The following is an 18,602-nucleotide window of genomic DNA, read 5'->3' on the forward strand; positions in this document are numbered from 1 at the left end:
ATAGGACAGAGTAGAACTGCCCCACAGAGTTTCCAAGAAGAGCCTAGTAGATTCGAACTGCTGACGTTTTGGTTAGTAGCCGTAGCACTTAACCACTACGCCACCAGGGAACTCTGGAATCCATCCCTTTCATGTAATTGTTTGTGTTAACACATGATATGTGCCCACTGTAGGAAAAATAGAAAACAGAGGCGAGCAAAAGGAAGGAAATTCCAAAACCCCGTGTAAATCAGCGGCTCCCTGTGTTGTATGTTATGTAAAGGACTCCATGAGGAGTGATGTGTGCTGCCATGGCCATCGTAGGCACTTGAGCACTGCTTGTCAGACGTGCTTGTTTAGTAGCCTACAGTGACGAGCCAAATAGCAAAGAGGGTTGTCGGTCATGTCAGATGATTAAGAAAGCTCATCAAACTAGAGATTTTATTTCTTCCATAAGCATATCGAGAAGAATGGTTTTAAGTAGTTAAGACTGTAGCTTAAAAGTAATTTAGTTTGTCTCTGCTTTCTTTTTGAGGTGGCACAGTTTACCAGCCTGTCACAGTGGTCACTCCACAAGGTCAAGTAGTGACACAGGCGCTGTCGCCAGGAACGGTTAGGATCCAGAATTCACAGGTGTGTGCTCCATCTTTATGGGCTCGTGTCTGGGCGCATGTATGTGTACCTGAGGGTGTGAGCATGCACAGGTATGGGGTCTGCAGCCATGTCCTCCTCATGATGGTCACGTATCTCAGACTAGGCTGCCGTGTAGCAGTTTTCCATTGATCTAAATGTTAACGTTTCCCTCCCTTTTTCATTTTTACTCTTCATCTTCCTCATTGTAGAAATTTACAGAGTTCAGAAAAGCCTGAATAAGCAGGAACAAAATCACCACTACCCAGCAGCAACCGCTGTTATAAAACATCCCTGTCTGCGTTGGGTGGTTATTTAGATTGGGGTCTGTCAGGATGTTGAAGGTCATGTGAATGGGCTCTTTATGGGGCCCACCTGGAGGCTTGCAGAGAACCACCTCGGAAAGTTGTCCAATCGTGCCAGGCCCCACCCAGACCTACGGGTTGAGAATATGGGTAGGCATAGTCCTGCATGCCTTGCAAAGCTTCCCAAGGCCATTCTGATGTGACCCTCCTGAGCCAGAGCTGCCTAGGGGCTGGCCCTAGGTATCTTCCAGAACACGTCACTTAAAGCGCTTACAGACTCTCATCAAGAAGTCTGAAGGGAGGTTTAAAGTAGTAACTCTCAGCCTTCCCCTTTCATGTGGCCGGGTGTGGAGCCCTGCTCCAGGGGGCTGCGGCCCAGGGTCTCATCCCTCCACCCTGTGGCTGATGTCAGGCACCAGTAAGAGAAGGGCACCCATGGGAAGAGTCTCACACGACAAAGAGGCAGCCCCACCAGCAGAAGGGACAGGGCTAGAAAAGCCTGTGGCCTTGGGGTTGTCCTGCCCTCTCTGACTGCCTTTGTGGTCAGATGAGGAGGTGCACTCAAGGTCTCTAAGACCCCTTTACATTCTGGTTTATGTGTGTGTATATATATATATATATATATATATATATATATATATATATATATATATATATATATATATATATATATATATATATATATATATATATATATAACGTGTGAATGTGTGCGTGTGTGTACATATATACGTGTATACTTTGAGGCTCACATCAGGAAGACAATGTTTATGTTGCCTGTTCTTGTTCTAAGAATCTGTCTTCCTTCTGTATGCTAGTTCTTTGTCTTTGACCCACATGGATCTTTCTGCATCCTTACTGCAGGTTTTGGGAATGTTGGCATTGTACTCAATAAGGTAATAGAGAAAATAACGTAACAGGCAGACTGGTGACCGTCTTTGATCTTACCACAGGTTGAGCTGGACAAAGTCTCCTGAAAGAACACTGGAGCTGGGGCAGGGCCAGGTCTGCTGATGGGGTGGGGGACCTCATAGATCATTTAAGGGCTGCAATGTGAAGTGACTTCCTCCTCCTTCTTCCCCTCCTTCCCTTCGCTCCTCTTCCTCTTCCCCTTTCTGCCTAAGGTTTGAGTTCTTGATGTGTTGTTTTAGATAATGAGAGCTTTCTATGTTTTTGTGTCAGAAACTATTAGGGTTGGATTTTGTCAAAGAAATTGGTGGTGCTCCATTATGGATTACACTGTCAGTTTTTCTTTAACTTAGAGCACTGTCACGGGTGACTCTCATCATCACTGTAGGTGTAGGTGGTGGTGGAAGTATGGGTAGTGGTGATGGAGGTGTGGGTGGAGGTGGAGGCGGCGGTGGTGGTAGTGGTGATGGAGGTGTGGGTGGAGGTGGTGGTGGTGGTGGTGATAGAGGTGGAGGCAGCGGTGGTGGTGGTAGTGGAGGTGTGGGTGGAGGTGGCGGTGGTGGTGACGGTAGAGGTGGAGGTAGCGATGGTGGTGGTGGGGATGAAGGTGTGTAGGTGGAGGCGGCGGTAATGGTGGCAGTGATGATGGAAGTGTGGGTGGAAGTACTGGTGGCGGCAGTGGCCTGGGTGGCAGCCATAAAGAAACCTGGGTAGCTGGGGCCGTGTACCGTTTCTCATCCTGCCGCACAGGGTGGGGCCCTGCCTAGTGTCTTGCCAGGTCACATGGAGTCACATGGACTGGGGTGCTTCCATGGGGTGCTTCTAGCCCAGCGTTGTCATGCTCCCACAGGAGAGAACCACGTAGTACATCTTTATTGCAGAGTGTTTCATTCTACTTCTAGTACAAACCCATTAAATTTGCGGGGAGGGGGGGAGGTGAGATTTCATTGATTTCCTTTCCTATCACCCCTTTCCCAGTGGTCTTATTTAAAATACCTAACTGTTACTTAGGTATTTTAGTTTTTGCCATGGTTTTGGCTGGTGACATAAGGTTTTTGCCTCCATTTTACTTTTTACAGTAATTGTTATCTTTTGATCAAGTTGATAAATGTCGTAACTCAAAACTGCCAATAGTGCTGAAAGGCGTATAACAAATGATTACCGCTCTCTGCCCCACCCTTCACGCCCCCTCCCCCGCCCTGAGGTGAGCACTCTCAAATCTTCCAGCCTTTCCTTCTGCTGATGACCTCCATGTTTCTAAGTATAAATGGCGTTGTTAGGTGCCATGGATTCTGACTCGCAGTGACCCCATGTAACAGGGTTTTCTAGGCTGCAGTGTTTATGGGAACTGATCGCCAGGTCTTTTCCTTTCCAAATAGGATTGACAGCATGTAATCTAGTTTTTTTTATTGACTTGAAGGAGTCCATATCTTTAGTGGCTACTGAGGTAGTCAGCCTTAGCCCTTCTGCCTTTTAACCCCTTTTTGTCTGCTTTTGTAGTTTTTCTGTTTCTCTCCTCCCTGTCAACTGGCAGGTCTTAGTCTAGTTAGTGCTACTTTCCAGCTTCCCTCGCATTGCCCGTTTGTTGCGTGGAGTCTGTTGGAGGCTGGGAATTGAGAGGCTATCATGTATGTCCCTAAAGGAAGCACAGGTCAGAGTAGCCAGTCAATGGCAGGACCAGGGATGCACCTGTCTGCTTGGGGCCTGGCCTCTGTCTGTGGGGCCCCAAGACTTTCCCACGCTCCCTTGGCTCCATCCCCTTCCGTTGCCCTCGCCAGATGGGGTTATCGTTTGTTATACGCCTTTCAGTACTATTTGCAGTTTTGAGTTGTGACATATATCAACTTGATCAAAAGATAATAATTACTGTAAAGAGTAAAGTGGAGGCAAAAACCTTGCATCTTCAGCCAAAAAGCACTGCTGTAAGAGGTTATAATGCTGAAACTAGCCTGGACAGGGTCCCGGCGTATGTGCCGTGAACGTGGGCAGTCATTTAAGCCTGAGGTACTTGTCATTGGCTCCAGCTAAAGTCAAAAGCTGCTTGGACATGTAGTGATGCTCGGTTGCTTCCTAACAGTATTCTTCCATTGTTTAACAGCTCCAGCTGCAGTTAAACCAAGATCTCAGCATCTTGCATCCAGACGACGGCTCGTCTAAGAATAAGCGGGGTGTCCTGCCGAAGCACGCCACAAACGTGATGCGGTCGTGGCTCTTCCAGCACATCGGGGTAGGAGTGCACGCAGCCTCTGCTGAGGACCTGCGAGGCTGCTCTTGGGCTCATGCACCGTGGGAAACTCTCACGAAGATGGCCCTCAGTGATCTTAGCACCAGTGTGTTCTTGCATGTCCATAGTTTGTGGAGCAAGATCAGAGGGAGGGTCATCAAAAATGAGGACATTGTCTCAAGAAACTTGAAATATATAGCAAGGAAGACCACTAGTGAGCAGGGAATGAATATCTCCTACTAATGCATAAACACTTGTGAGAGAAACCCTGGCGTGAGAGGGGCGGGGGCGAGGAGAGGTGGACTAGTGAGGTGGAAACAGAAAAGAAGCATTTGACCAAAGTCTTGAAAATGTTAACGGTAAGAAAAGAAGCTGCTATGGCGTTGAGGACTGAGATGTAGAGTTGGGACATTGAGGGTCAGCAGATGATTTGATAACTTGAAACTTACTCTGGCCCAGAAGGTCATACCAATGACTGGTTCAGTGGGTACGTCTGTGTGCACCTGATCTTACCTGGGCTGTAAGCTGCTTACGGAGGAGGAGTCACAGCTCCCACACCGTACAGAGGAGTCTCCGAAGGCCCAGGGAGGTGGCAGCACCAGGCTTCTCTCCTCTCCCTACTCTGGTCTTTTGTTCTTTCCTCTCCTCTCCATCAGCTAAGGCAGTCACAGTGCGTGCCAAGAGAAGGACCAGTGTTCTCTCTGAGCCAGTGCGACCCTTCTACGGATGTGCCCTCAGAGGCAGTTCACCGGGAGACAAAAAACACTGTGTGTTATAATGATGGAAAACGAATTGGTCAGTGAGTTAGGGCATCTCAGCTTGATGGACTATTAGACAGCTGTCTAAAATGATAGACGACGGCTGCCAGCACCAGGGCACTTCAGGAAATGATATTAAGTGAAAAAAGTAGAGTATGTGTGTTTTCAAATATATATGTTGGTTACAACCAATGAATGTATCTTAATAGAATGATTAGAATGCAACACAAGTAAGTGGTGAAATTGTTCTTCTTAGGTGCTGTCCAGTTGGTCCTGACTCATAGCAATCTTGTGTACAACAGAACGAAACACAGTCTGATCCTGCACCATCCTCAAAATCATTGTTATGCTTGAGCCCATTGTTGCAGCCACTGTGTCAATCCATCTCATTGAGGGTCTTCCTCTTTTTCACTGACCCTCTACATTTCCAAGCATGATATCTTTCTTCAGGGACTGGCCCCTCCTGAGGACATGTCCAAAGTATGTGAGATGAAGTCTTGACATCCTTGCTTCTAATGGACATTCTGGCTGTACTTCTTCCGAGACAAATTTGTTCATTCTTTTGTCAGTCCATGGTGTATTCAATATTCTTCGCCAACACCATAATTCAAAGGCATCAATTCTTCTTCAGTCTTCCTTATTCATTTCCCAGCTTTCATGTGCATATAAGACAATTGAAAACACCATGGCTTGGGTCAGGTGGACCTTAGTCCTTAAAGTGGCGTCTTTGCTTTTCAACACTTTAAAGAGATCCTCCTTTGCGCAGACTTGCCCAGTGCAATGCATCTTTTGATTTCTTGACTGCTGCTTCTATGGTGTTGATTGTGGATCCAGGTAAAATGAAATCTTTGACAACTTCAGTCTTTTCTCTGTTTATCATGATGTTGCTTATTGGTCCAGTCGTGAGGGTTTTTTTTTTTTTTTCTTTTTTGTGCTTTAAGTGAAAGTTTACAAATCAAGTCAGTCCCTCATACAAAAATTTATATACAGCTTGCTATATACTCTTAGTTGCCCTTCCCCTAATGAGACAGCACACTTCTTCTCTCTACCCTCTGTTTTCATGTCCTGTCGAGGTGTAATACATACAGAAGTGGTCTTTGATCTTCATCAGTAAGTGCATCAAGTCCTGTTCACTTTCAGCAAGCAAGGTTGTGTCATCTGCATAACGCAGGTTGTTAATGAGTCTTCCTCCAATCCTGATGCCGTGTTCTTCTTCATACAGTCCAGCTTCTTGGATTATTTGCTCAGCATACAGGTCGAATAGGTATGGTGAAAGGATACAACCCTGACACACACCTTCCTTGACTTTAAACCACACAGTAGCCCCTTGTTTTGTTCAAACAACTGCCTCTTGGTCTAAGTACAGGCTCCTCATGAGCACAATTAAGTGTCCTGGAATTCCCGTTCTTCACAATGTTACCCGTAATTTGTTGTGATCCACGCAGTCGAACGCCTTTGCAGAGTCAATAAAACACGGGTAAACATCCTTCCGGCATTCTCTGCTTTCAGCCAGGATCCATCTGCCATCAGCAGTGATATCTCTCATTCCACATCCTCTTCTGTGTCCAGCTTGGATTTCTGGCAGTTCCCCGTCGAGGCACATACTGCTGCAACTGCTTTTGAATGATCTTCAGCAAAATTTTACTTGTATATGGTATTAATGATAGTGTCCAATAATTTCTGCATTCGGTTGGATCACCTCTCTTTGGAATGGGTACAAATATGGATCTCTTCCAGTTGATTGGTTGGCCAGGTAGCTGTCTTCCAAATTTCTTGGCATAGACAAGTGAGCACTTCCAGCGCTGCATCGGTTTGTTGAAGCATCTCAGTTGATAGTCTGTCAATTCCTGGAGCCTTGTTTTTCTCCAGTGCCTTCAGTGCAGCTTGGACTTCTTCCTTCAGTACCATAGATTCTTGATCATATGCTTTCTCCTGAAATGGTTGAATGTTGGTTGGGACAGTGACTCTGTATATTCCTTCCATCTCCTTTTGATTCTTTCAGCATCATCTAGTATTTTCCCCACAGAATCCTTGAGAATTGCAACTTGAGGCTTGAATTTTTTCTGCAGTTCTTTCAGCTTGAGAAATGCTAAGCATGTTCTTCCCTTTTGGTTTTCTATCTCCAAGTCTTTGTACATTTCATTATACTTTGTCTTCTCAAGCCAGCCTTTGAAATCTGTTCAGTTATTTTACTTCATCATTTCTTCCTTTTGCTTTAGCTACTCTGTGTTCAAGAGCATTTTTCAGAGTCTCTTCTGACATCCATTTTGGCCCTTTCTTTCTTTCCTGTCTTTTTAATGACCTCTTGCTTTCTTCATGTTTGATGTCCTTGATGTGATTTCACAACTTGTCTGATCTTCGGTCATTAGGGTTCAGTGTACTAAATCTATTCTTGAGATGGTCTCAATTCAGGTGGAATATACTCAAGGTCATACCTTGGCTCTCATGGACTTGTTCTAATTTTCTTCAACTTCATATTGAACTTGTGTATGAGCAATTGATGGTCTGTTCCACAGTCAGCCCCTTGTCTCATTCTGATTGATAATGTTGAGCTTTTCCACAGATGTAGTCAATTTGATTCCTGTGTATTCCATCTGGTGAGGTCTACATGTATAGTCTCCATTTATGTTGTTGAAGAAAGGTATTTGCAATGAAGAAGTCATTGGTCTTGTAAAATTTTGTCATGTGATCTCCAGTATCATTTCTATCACCAAGGCCATATTTTCTAACTACCAGTCCTTCTTCTTTATTTCCAACTTTCGTGTTCCAGTCACCAGTAATTATCAACGTGTTCTGATTGCATGTTTTGTCAATTTCAGATTGCAGAAGTTGGTAAAAATCTTCAATTTCTTCATCCTTGGCCTTCGTGGTTGGTGTATAAATTTGAATAATAGTCATACTAACTGGTTTTCCTTGGAGGCGTATGAGTATTACTCTAGCAACGTCAGCATTGTACTTCGGGATAGATCTTGAAATGTTCTTTTTGACGATGAACACAATGCCATTCATTTCAATTTGTCATTTCCACCATAGTAGATCATATGATTGTCTGATTCAAAATCACCAATACCAGTCCATTTCAGCTCACTAATGCCTACGGTATCGATGCTTATGCATGATGTTTCAGTTTTGAAATTGGGTGAATCTTTTTCCTTTTAAGTTTCCTTTAGTGTTGTATTAATTTCTAGAACAATAAACCCTGCTCATGAGGTTCTGTTAAAACGCCGCATTTTCTCTCTCTTCTTGACCTCATTTCTTTGAAATAATATCCCTGCTTGTATTTTTTCTAACACCCTAGGACAGCATTTATCATGCTGTTCTGTTTTCCCCTGGGCTGTGTGCTTATGCTTCCCCGTCTTCAGTTTGATGAGCTTTTTAAGGGGCAGGAACAATATTTATATTTCCATATTGTCCAGTTTGGGACCACGCACCTATCTGTTGAATCACATTGAATTACAGTTTGAAAGGAAAAATAGATTGGTGCTGAGATAAATCCACTGCTAATCCAGGTTTACCACGGTACATGCAGTGACTTTTTCTGGACATACTGAGTGTTCACTTAAAGACAAACCCAGCTCCTCCTTATTTTGTCAGGAGCCCTGATAGGACAGTGGTTAGTGCTTGGCTGCTAACCAAAAGGTCTGCGGTTCAAGCCCACCAGCCACAGAGAAAGATGTGACAGTCTGCTTCTGTAATGATTACAGCCTTGGAGACCCTATGGGGCAGTTCTACTGTCCTGTAGGGTCGCTATGAGTTGAAATCGACTTGAAGACAGTGGGTTTATTTTATTGATGAGCTCACTCTCTGGGGTCCACGTGGTCCAAAGCAAGGAACTTTGGTGCATGTGGGTGTTAGAGTCAATGTCTTACTGCTGGCTACATGTAGGCAAGAATAAAGCTTGGAGAAACTGTTTATTACCGTAGGTAGACTTTATTTTCCATTGGTAATATTTTGAATCATATATAAAAGAGAAAGTAACGTATGCACACCCCGTCCCAGCCCTCAGCTTGGCTTTTTACTGACAGCCACACTAACCTATCAGAGACTTGTTCCAGAGAGCACACTTAGGGGTCAATTTATTCTTGTTATACCGATGATAGGAATGTGGCACCCCCCTGTGACAGGCCCGAAACAGCTGCCTCGTGTGTTTACCACCTCCACCCATTTCACCAGCTGTGGGACAGGGGAAAGTCTGCAAACTCTCTGTGCCTCAGTTTCCTCATCTGTGAAACGGTGCCTGCATCTGCTGCAGGGGGTGACTATGAGGAACCTGTGGGTCAGTGTGGAGGGCACCCATCTGCTGCAGGGGTGACTGTGAGGGTCCAGTGGGTCAGTGTGGAGGGCCCGCATCTGCCGCAGTGGTGACTGTGAGGATCCAGGGGGGTGACTGTGAGGGTCCAGTGGGTCAGTGCGGAGGGCCCACGTCTGCCGCAGGGGGTGACTGTGAGGAACCAGTGGGTCAGTGTGGAGGGCCCGCATCTGCCGCAGGGGTGACTGTGAGGATCCAGGGGGGTGACTGTGAGGGTCCAGGGGGTCAGTGTGGAGGGCCCGCGTCTGCCGCAGGGGGTGACTGTGAGGAACCTGTGGGTCAGTGTGGAGGGCCCGCATCTGCCGCAGGGGTGACTGTGAGGGTCCAGTGGGTCAGTGTGGAGGGCCCGCATCTGCCGCAGGGGTGACTGTGAGGAACCTGTGGGTCAGTGTGGAGGGCCCCCATCTGCTGCAGGGGTGACTGTGAGGAACCAATGGGTCAGTGTGGAGGGCCCGCATCTGCCACAGAGGTGACTGTGAGGATCCAGGGGGGTGACTGTGAGGAACCTGTGGGTCAGTGTGGAGGGCCCGCATCTGCCGCAGGGGTGACTGTGAGGATCTAGTGGGTCAGTGTGGAGGGCCTGCATCTGCCGCAGGGGTGACTGTGAGGATCCAGGGGGGTGACTGTGAGGGTCCAGTGGGTCAGTGTGGAGGGCCCGCATCTGCCGCAGGGGTGACTGTGAGGATCCAGGGGGGTGACTGTGAGGGTCCAGTGGGTCAGTGTGGAGGGCCCGCATCTGCCGCAGGGGTGACTGTGAGGATCCAGGGGGGTGACTGTGTGGATCCAGGGGGGTGACTGTGAGGAACCTGTGGGCCAGTGTGGTGGGCCCGGGGCTGGTAGAAGTGGGCTGTGTCTTGATGTGGTGGAGGTTTCACGGGTAGAAACTCATCCATTTGTATACTTGAAGTGGAGGCAGTTTGTTAACAAATTATAGCTTAATAAAAGTGATACACAAAGTATAGATGCAATAGAGGGTCCCAGATAGAGCTAGAGAAAAATGTAGAACAAAATTCTAACTCACAGAAGAAGACCAGACTTACTGGCCTTACAGAGACGGGAGAAACCTGGAGATATGGCCCCTGGACACCCTTTTAGCTCAGTAATGAGGTCCCCAGGTTCACCCTTCAACCAAAGATTAGACAGACCCATAAAACAAAATGAGACTAAAGGGGCTTTAAGGCAGGAGGGGACAGGAAGCCTGGTAATAGGGAACCCAGAGTCAAGAAGGGAGAGTGTTGACATATCGTAGGGTGGTTAACCAATGTCATAAAACATTATGTGTGCTAAGTGTTTAATGAGAAAGTAGTTTGTCCTATAAACCTTCATCTACAGTAGTATATGTGTGTGTGTGTGTGTGTGTGTGTGTGTGTGTATACAGTCTAGCTGGTTTCAAGAGCTCAGACCAGTGCCTGGCACAGAGTCAGCCCTCAGGGGTTAGCAATGCAATCGCCATTGTCACCACCGAGGAGCCTTCAGACGTTGTGTGATGGACCTCATCTCAACCTTAACGGTTCCTACACCATGAGTGTGTTCTGTAGGATACCCTTTTGCCTGGATAATTGTGATTCCCTTTTTAAAACCTGAAGCCCATAGTGACCCTTCTTCTTCTTCTTCTTCTTTTTTTTTTTTTAGCACCCCTATCCTACAGAGGATGAGAAAAAACAGATTGCTGCTCAGACCAATTTGACACTACTCCAAGTTAACAACTGGTAAGACGCCCAGCTCTCTTGATAGCAGAGCGCTTGGAAATATTGACGCTAATTGTCTTAGTGCTACTGTAACAGAAGTACCACAAAAACCACAAGGAGGCTAGAAATCTGAATTCAGGGCGCTGGCTCTAAGGGAAGGCTTTCTCTGTGTTGGCTGTAGGGGAAGGTCCTTGTGTCTTTTCAGCTGCCGTGCCTTGGCTTCTTGGCGATCTTCATGTGGCCTGGCATCTGTCTTCCCCCATCTCTGCTTTTTTCCTTCCTTGTTTTATCTACTCTTTTGTATCTCAAAAGAGATTGATTAAAGGCACACCCTATACTAATACTGTCTTATTAACATAACAAAACCTGTTCCCAAATGGGATCATAACCACAGGGATAGGGGTGAGGATTTACAACACGTCTTCTGGGGGACACAGCTCAATCCATTACACTAATTAAACAGTAAGACATGGTAGAAAGTGTGTGAGTTCTTTTAACTAGCAACACTCAGGAATTGGTGCCAAGATACCTAAGAATAAACCAACACACACTTTGAACTTGCATTGTCCACTGTCAGCACCTCACTATGGACCTTTCATCTGCATGCCACTTGCCTGCTTAGGAAGGCATCTGTGGCCTTTTACAGCCAGGCCCCATGGTCACACAAACACGGGCTGTCTTGTGGGTGCACATTGGGTGGTGGGCCTTGAGTGCTGTGCCCTGACCGCCCCGGGACCTCTGCTGCCCCCCGCTTTTTGAAACCTAGCATGGGGGAGGGAGGGGCAGTGCCTCTGCCATTTGTGCAGGGCTCCTGCTCGCGGCAGGGCATGGGAGCCTATGGGGAAGTGCCCAGGGGACAGTCACTCCATGAGAAATCGTCTTGGCCTAGTTCTGGGGTCCGACATTGCTGTGGACTCTTTGACTGTGACCACGTGGTTTTTTCCTTAAATAAGAGTTTATAACCATCATGACTGGCATTCAGGTTTGGAGATGGATCTACGCTTTTTTCTTTGACCACTTGTCTCATTTTTATTATTGTTCATATGTAGAAAGCTTAATAAAATTGACATGCCTGAAAGAAAAGGAAGGTACAAATTGTACCACTTTTAAGCATTATCATCTTTTTATTTTAACTGTGTTAAAATGTGAACTTACTGAAGGTGGAGTAAGTTGTGATAGAAATGATAAAACCTATGCTTTGTGCAGTTAAAAATGTCGGCCGAGGTGTGCTTTGGCATTGCATTAAAACTTCCTGTTAGCTGATGTCAGGGCCACTGTTTGTTATTTGAGTAGCAATAATGGGCCATACTGCTGAACCGTTTCCTGTGAAATCTTTAAATAGAGTATTAACAAACATGTACAGGTTTCCAGTCTATTGTGGTATGATAAAAATACTGGTGATATATTGAGCATGTCCTTGGATGTTTTCGTGTGGTCTTATGCTGACACTTCATGTTTTGGTTTAGTCAGAATCATGATTGATAGACTGCTTGGGGGGTTGAATGAAGATACAGAGGGATGTCTTTGGTCATTCTGATGCCACTGTTCAGCATTGTCTTTACCTTTCCTCCTTTATGACATCTTTGTTGTGTTAACAGAACTGTCTCATCTAGAAGATATGTTAACTTTTAAAATTACTAACAATTTAGTGACATTCCTTTATTTTAATTACAAAATTCTAAAATCTTTTAATTAATATTTGCAGCAACTTTTATCCTTTGTGGCCTTCTTTCCTTTTATATTCACAAAAATTACGTCTTGAAATGAGACTGAACCCACCATCATGAGCTGTGCCTTTGCTAGTAGCAGCTTGAACGAGGGAAAAAGACACAGATACTGAAACCAGCAGTGGGACTCGCCTTCCAGACTCTCACTGGCAGAAGATGGAGGCACTGTGACTTTTTTCATCCAGAGTCTGTTCTCCACTGCAGACCTGCGCTCCAGGGACCAAATGTTTACACTACATGAAGCATCGTGACATCAGTTTAGTTCGTTTATATTATGAGAGTGCATCCTACTAAAATCTTAGATGTTCTTGAATCTTTGAACTTGAAAGTTGAGCTGCCTTAGAGATGACTTGGTCCTGGTTCTGGATCTTCACTTTGCTGAGGAGGGCACTAAGGATGGAGAGGTTGTCCACCTGTGACCAAACCTAGAGTAGAACTGAGTCTAAAGCAACACTGTTATTTCCACTGTACCATAAACATGGCTACTCAGTGTTCCACTAAGACCCAGCTTTTGATAGTTTTGGCATGTGGTCAGCTAGCAAGCAGTTAGCTGGCTTACCACTAGTACTACTGAACAAAGAACATAGCAATAACGTCTTAAGCTGGGTTGGTAAAGCTCTTTCTTCACTGGGTTAGGGATAATGTATGCATATGAACAGGTTTGATTTGACTGGAGCTTTTATGGGGTGACTGTTGTTTTTCCTTCCATCAGAGTTCACCTGTATAGCAAAGTAGCCCTCTGGTGTGGATCAAGTGGGCACAGTGAGTGTGCAGGTCTAGAACTTTCTCTGGTGCTCTGTAGCTGCAGGAACATTTGGGCCTCCCTTGTTGCCTCCCCTGTCCTTCACGTCCTCATAGTCAGAGGCGGCAGCTGGTGACTCAGGGAGGGATGGAAGCTGAAGAAAGCAGTCTTCTCTCAACGTGCTGTAAGGTTATTATCTGCATTTATGTTTATACAGAACTACGTCCAGCCTAAGCCAGTATCTTGTCCATTTCCCTGCTGTCTTTGTATATGGGTTCATATCACAGAAGTGAGTTCCTAGTCCTTGAAAACAGCTACAACCAGTGAAGGATCTTATTACTGCCAGGTGCACAGGTACACCTGCTGCTAGCCAGGTATCTGTGGCAGTTGACTAACTAACAACTTGGGTGTCCAAGAGCCAGCTAATCATTTTGGAATAGGTTTTTGAGAAGGTGAAACTCTTAACTCAGATCCCTGCTTTGGGGCGAACCCCCACCTGGAGGTAGCCATCAGACATTGCTGTGGCAGGCTTGGGTGTACCCTGGTAGTGCTTTTCAGAGAAATGCCACTTAAAAAATACTCAGTCAGACCTGATGAGACTACATATAGTTTTTCTATTTGGATATTTTTCTCCTTAGAAGCTTCTAAGAAATTCACAGTCATGGAATAAATCAGTTGAGGTTTAAAAAAAAGGTACCATGGAAGAGTTGGTCCTTATTTAAATGAATTATTTTAAAAACAACACGGCCTTGTTTTTCTGGACATTTAGATTATATGCTTGTCTTTACTCGGAAATGCTCATGCTGGAGAATTGGAGTTACCCTTATTGTTTTTAGTATGGTTTATTAAGCTTGTTTCTGGTATGTATTTGTGATCCTGCAGCGGGCCATGTAAAAGGCCACTTTAATGTAAAGTTTTCCTTGTCGGTGCTCAGGTTCATCAATGCTAGACGACGGATTCTTCAGCCAATGTTGGATTCCAGCTGTTCAGAAACTCCAAAAACAAAGAAAAAAACTGCTCAGAACAGACCAGTCCAGAGGTTCTGGCCTGACTCCATTGCGTCAGGAGTTGCCCAGGCACCACCGAGTGAGCTCACCATGTCAGAAGGTACGGGCTAGGACGCACAGGGCTGAGACCCAGTTTCAGGAGTCACGTCACGTAGTGAAAGCACATGGGGAAAGGGGACACGTCCCGTCACGTAGTGAAAGCATGAGGGTGCAAGGGGACACGTCCCATCAAGTAGTAAAAGCACACGGGTGAGAGGGGACACGCCCCGTCAAGTAGTGAAAGCACAGGGTGAGGGGACACATAACATCACGTAGTGAAGGCACATGGGTGAGATGGGACATGTTCTGTCATGTAATGAAAGCACACAGGGAAGGGAGACACATAACACCATGTAGTGAAAGCACATGAGTGAAAGGGGACATGTCCTGTCACATAGCGAAAGCACACGGGTGAGGGGGACACATCCTGTCACGTAGTGAAAGCAGACAAGGGTGAGAGGGGACACATCCTGTCACATGGTGAAAGCACACGGTGAGAGGGGACATGTCACATCACGTAGTGAAAGCGCACAGATGAGAGGGGACATGTCCCGTCACGTGGTGAAAGCACACAAGGGTGAGAGGGAACGCATCACGTCACGTGGTAGAAGCACATGGTGAGAGGGGACACGTCATGTCACGTGGTGGAAGCACACGGTGAGAGGGGCACGTCACATCACGTAGTGAAAGCGCACAGGTGAGAAGGGATACATCCCATCACGTGGTGGAAGCGCACAAGGGTGAAACATTTTCTGACACTCCCCTCCCCCCGCCCCCGCCTTCCAGAAAGTTTTCACACAGTTCACTGGTCTTCTCTCGTTTTTTAAGATTCTTTTCTGTCCATTTGATCGTGGATAGTTTTTGTTGCTGTTCTTTCCGCTTCACTAGCCTTTCCTCCTTCAGTGTTTACTCTCTTAACCCATCCAGTCTGTTTTTCATCTCAGCCATTGTAGTTTTCATCGCTAGAAATTCCATTTGGGTCTTTCTTATATCTTTAAGTCTCCATAAGTTTTTGAACAGATAGGATTTGGTTGTAATAACTGTCTTCTGTCCTTTGCTGCTGCTTCTGTCGCTTCTGGATAGGTTTCAGTTGACTGATCTTTTCCTCTTCAGCATGGGGTGTGCTTTCCTGCCTCTTTCTATGCCCGGTTAAACCTTGGTTCTGTCCCAGACACTGGGGTTGACCTGGTTGGGTGCTGGCTATTTTTGTATTTCCGTGTCTTGATCTTTGTTCTGGGTTGCAGGTAAGTTACTCAGAAACCATCTGATCGTTTCGGGTCTTGCTTTTATGATGTGTTGGGCTGCAGTGCTCCCTCGGGAATGGATGCTTCCCCATAGCCGAGGTGAGACTTCCTGAGTCCTCCCCCCAAAGGCTTGTGAGTTTTGAGTTTTCCCATCTCATCGTAAGCACCAGACAGCTCTCTCTGATGCTCTGGGATGCCTCCCTCCCGCCGCAGGCAGTGTCCTTCCAGCGCGTGCTGGTCAGTCCTGATCCCCCCTACACTTGGCGGAGACCTTTCCGGGGAGGTGCTGGCTGTGACGGGAGGATGGGCCTGGCTCACGGTGGGCTGTGAGTCCCAGTCATCTTGTTTCATTTAATCTCCCTGCATGAGCTAAGTTTTCTCAAATACTACTTTGGCTTCTTCATTTGGGTTTTGAGATGTAATAGTCTCGTGTCCATGTTTAAATAAATTATATTCTCAGTGTTTGTTTTCTCTTTTAATCCAATTATTTAGAAAGGCGTTATTTTTTCTCTCTTGGAAAAGGCAATGCCTATTGACTGGGGAAAGAATTTCAAACAAGAATAACTAGTGAAATGTAAATCCTGACTTCTAGTTATTGCTGCCAGTTTCTAGAATGTCCTTCCAGTGAAATTCTCGGCAGAGCTCTCTCAAAAATTTACCCAAATAGTAGCATATGACACTGTCTCCTTTCATCATGTTAGTATGCAGTGAAGGCTTTCACAAACTAACGTGCAGATCTGCCTACCATATTGCGCTTAATAGCTGCATAGTGTTCCCATTGTTAAAAGCACATTTAATTTGTGCTCTGTTCATGGAGAGTTAGTTACTTTTTAGTCTCCTGCTGTTATACATTGTTTCCATTTTTTGCAGGCCTGGAAGAACATTTTAAAATTTCCAAGTAGACGTGTGTTTTTTGGTGACAGAGGGATGATTTAGTTTGTTTAGTTTTCCGTTTAACTATCCTTTTATTAATTTCTGGAGCCGTGGTGGTGCAGTGGTTAAGAGCTTGGCTGCTAACCAAAAGGTTGGCAGTTCAAATCCACCAGCCACTCTTGGAAAGCCTATGGTGCAGTTTTTCTCTGTCTTATAGTGTTGCTATGACAATGGGTTTTTTTAATTTCTGATTTAATTGCATTATAGCCCATATGATTTTCATTTTTTAGAATTTGCTAAAATTCTGCAACTTGTAGTACATTTTGTGCAGGTTGCACGTACGTTTTAGAAGACCACATGTTCTGCTCCCGAGTACCGTGGCCTGTTTCTGTCAGGAGCCTCGCTAAATCCTCATTTCTTTAATCCGTGACCCATTTCTCAGACGTGTGTCATTTCCTCCCATTGTAGTGGCACATATCTGTGTTTTTCCAGTTTTACCTTCTGTATTTAGAGATTTTATTGTGAAGTGCATAAAGATTTGTGACCGTATTGGCATAAAATTTCCATCTTTGCCCCTTTTAGTGCTTGTCATCTGGAGTTGCCTCTTCTCTGAGGTTGTTATTTCTCACCTGCTTCAGTGGGCTCAAGTGTTTTAACAACGATTGTAAGGATGGCACAGGACCGGGCAGTGTTTCGTTCTGTGGTACACGGGGTCACTATGAGTCAGAACCAACTCGATGGCACCTCACTTCTCTATGTCAGCATTTCCTGGCGTACCTTTTTTTTTTTTCATCTTTTATTTTTAACCAAGATTCTTAATCTGTCATTTAGTTGGGGTGTGTTTTTTGGTAACAACTTTAGTAAATTTTTAACTCAAATCATGAGGCCATTGAGCTAATATAAGAATTTGATCTTTTCACAAGTGTTATAATTATTGATTTAGCCTTTCCTGATACCGCTATCTTTCCCCCTATATTTTCTACTTATGCATTTAGTTGAGAACACTACAGAAGTTTTGACCCTGCCTGGTTGATGCCATTCCCAAGATCAGTATCACCTGGGTCCCCCTCACACCTCTGACAGCTCCAGGCGTCTCTGCTCTCCCTGGCAGGCCCCCCTCTGTCACGCCCCACTGTACCAGCTGCAGGACTGGCTGCAAGGAGTACAGTTTAGATTCTGAAAAAAGAGGCAGAAAAAGTCAGATTGATTAGACAAGGCTTTATTAGGGAACTTACATACAGAGGTTGGTTCCAGGATTCTTGCAGTGGACATCAGAGGCAGAAAAAGCTAGGTTGATGAGATTTAGCTTTATTAAGGAGCTTATGGACAGAGTTCAGCCTAAGATTCTCGTGACAGTGACGTGCAAAGAGACGTAGCCATCTGGTGGGGTGCGATGCCCTCCCTCTGCTGAGCAGAGCCCCAGCCCCAAGGCTGCATCCACTTCTTTGGCCTCCCTGCTGGCTGAGAATGTTGATGGTCCTCTTTTTGGTCTTACGGGAAACGTTTCTGAATCAGTCTTGCATGTGTGGAGCTTTTTTCAGTGCATCTAGCTGGCATCCGTCTCCTCCCTAAAGAAAGGTGGGGGGATTCAGGGAGCCCCTCCATCAGTGACCGACAGAGCAGCATTGCTGAGACACTCCTGGTACTTGACTGAAAACTGACAGCATGGGGTCTTGTGGTCAAAATTGGCATGAGAAACCCTTTGTCCAAAGTCAGACCAGGGGCAAGACAGGAATTGGCACGTTCCAAGGTTTTAACCCTTGTCCTGTCTGACTCTGCCCTCCTTACTCCTTCATTGTCCCCTTTCTGCTCCCAGTGTCCCCTCTCTCATCACGCTGTGTGTCTTTCTCCTGTGTGCACTGCTTTCCTTTGTCCTCCTTGAAGGCTTCTACGTTTGTTTGCCAACCACACCCTCCCCCAAAAGGTATTTTCATAAGTGCCACTATGCCAGTTTTTTTTACATGTCGATGTAAAAAGATTAGTATAGAACACTTACAAATACACTGGGGCGGGGGGCAGGGGGAGGAAGGGAGGGATTTTGATTGGCAAACGAATGTAGAAGGAACACATTTTTTGTATAAAAAGACAGTGTTCATTGCTGGTGGGAATGTAAAATGGTACAATCACTTTGGAAATCAATTTAGCGTGTCCTTAAAAAGGTAGAAATA

The 18,602-nt window shown here is 45.6% G+C and overlaps 1 protein-coding gene across 6 annotated transcripts in view; it reads left to right on the forward strand.

Annotated features, from left to right (window-relative positions):
• PKNOX1 (PBX/knotted 1 homeobox 1) overlaps positions 1-18,602 on the forward strand; it is a 79,722-nt gene that overhangs the window by 51,706 nt on the left and 9,414 nt on the right. For 5 of the 6 annotated variants that reach the window (XM_049874959.1, XM_049874960.1, XM_049874956.1 and 2 more), the window contains exons 7-10: positions 515-612; positions 3,922-4,050; positions 10,747-10,823; positions 14,206-14,378. In XM_049874959.1, coding sequence (XP_049730916.1) covers positions 515-612; positions 3,922-4,050; positions 10,747-10,823; positions 14,206-14,378 — 477 coding nt within the window. The remainder of the gene's footprint in view (positions 1-514; positions 613-3,921; positions 4,051-10,746; positions 10,824-14,205; positions 14,379-18,602) is intronic. The other variant, XM_049874961.1, reaches the window with a different exon arrangement.

The sequence above is a fragment of the Elephas maximus genome, chromosome 2 (genome assembly GCF_024166365.1).
Source record: "Elephas maximus indicus isolate mEleMax1 chromosome 2, mEleMax1 primary haplotype, whole genome shotgun sequence".
In the NCBI taxonomy this organism is placed as follows: Eukaryota; Metazoa; Chordata; class Mammalia; order Proboscidea; family Elephantidae; genus Elephas; species Elephas maximus.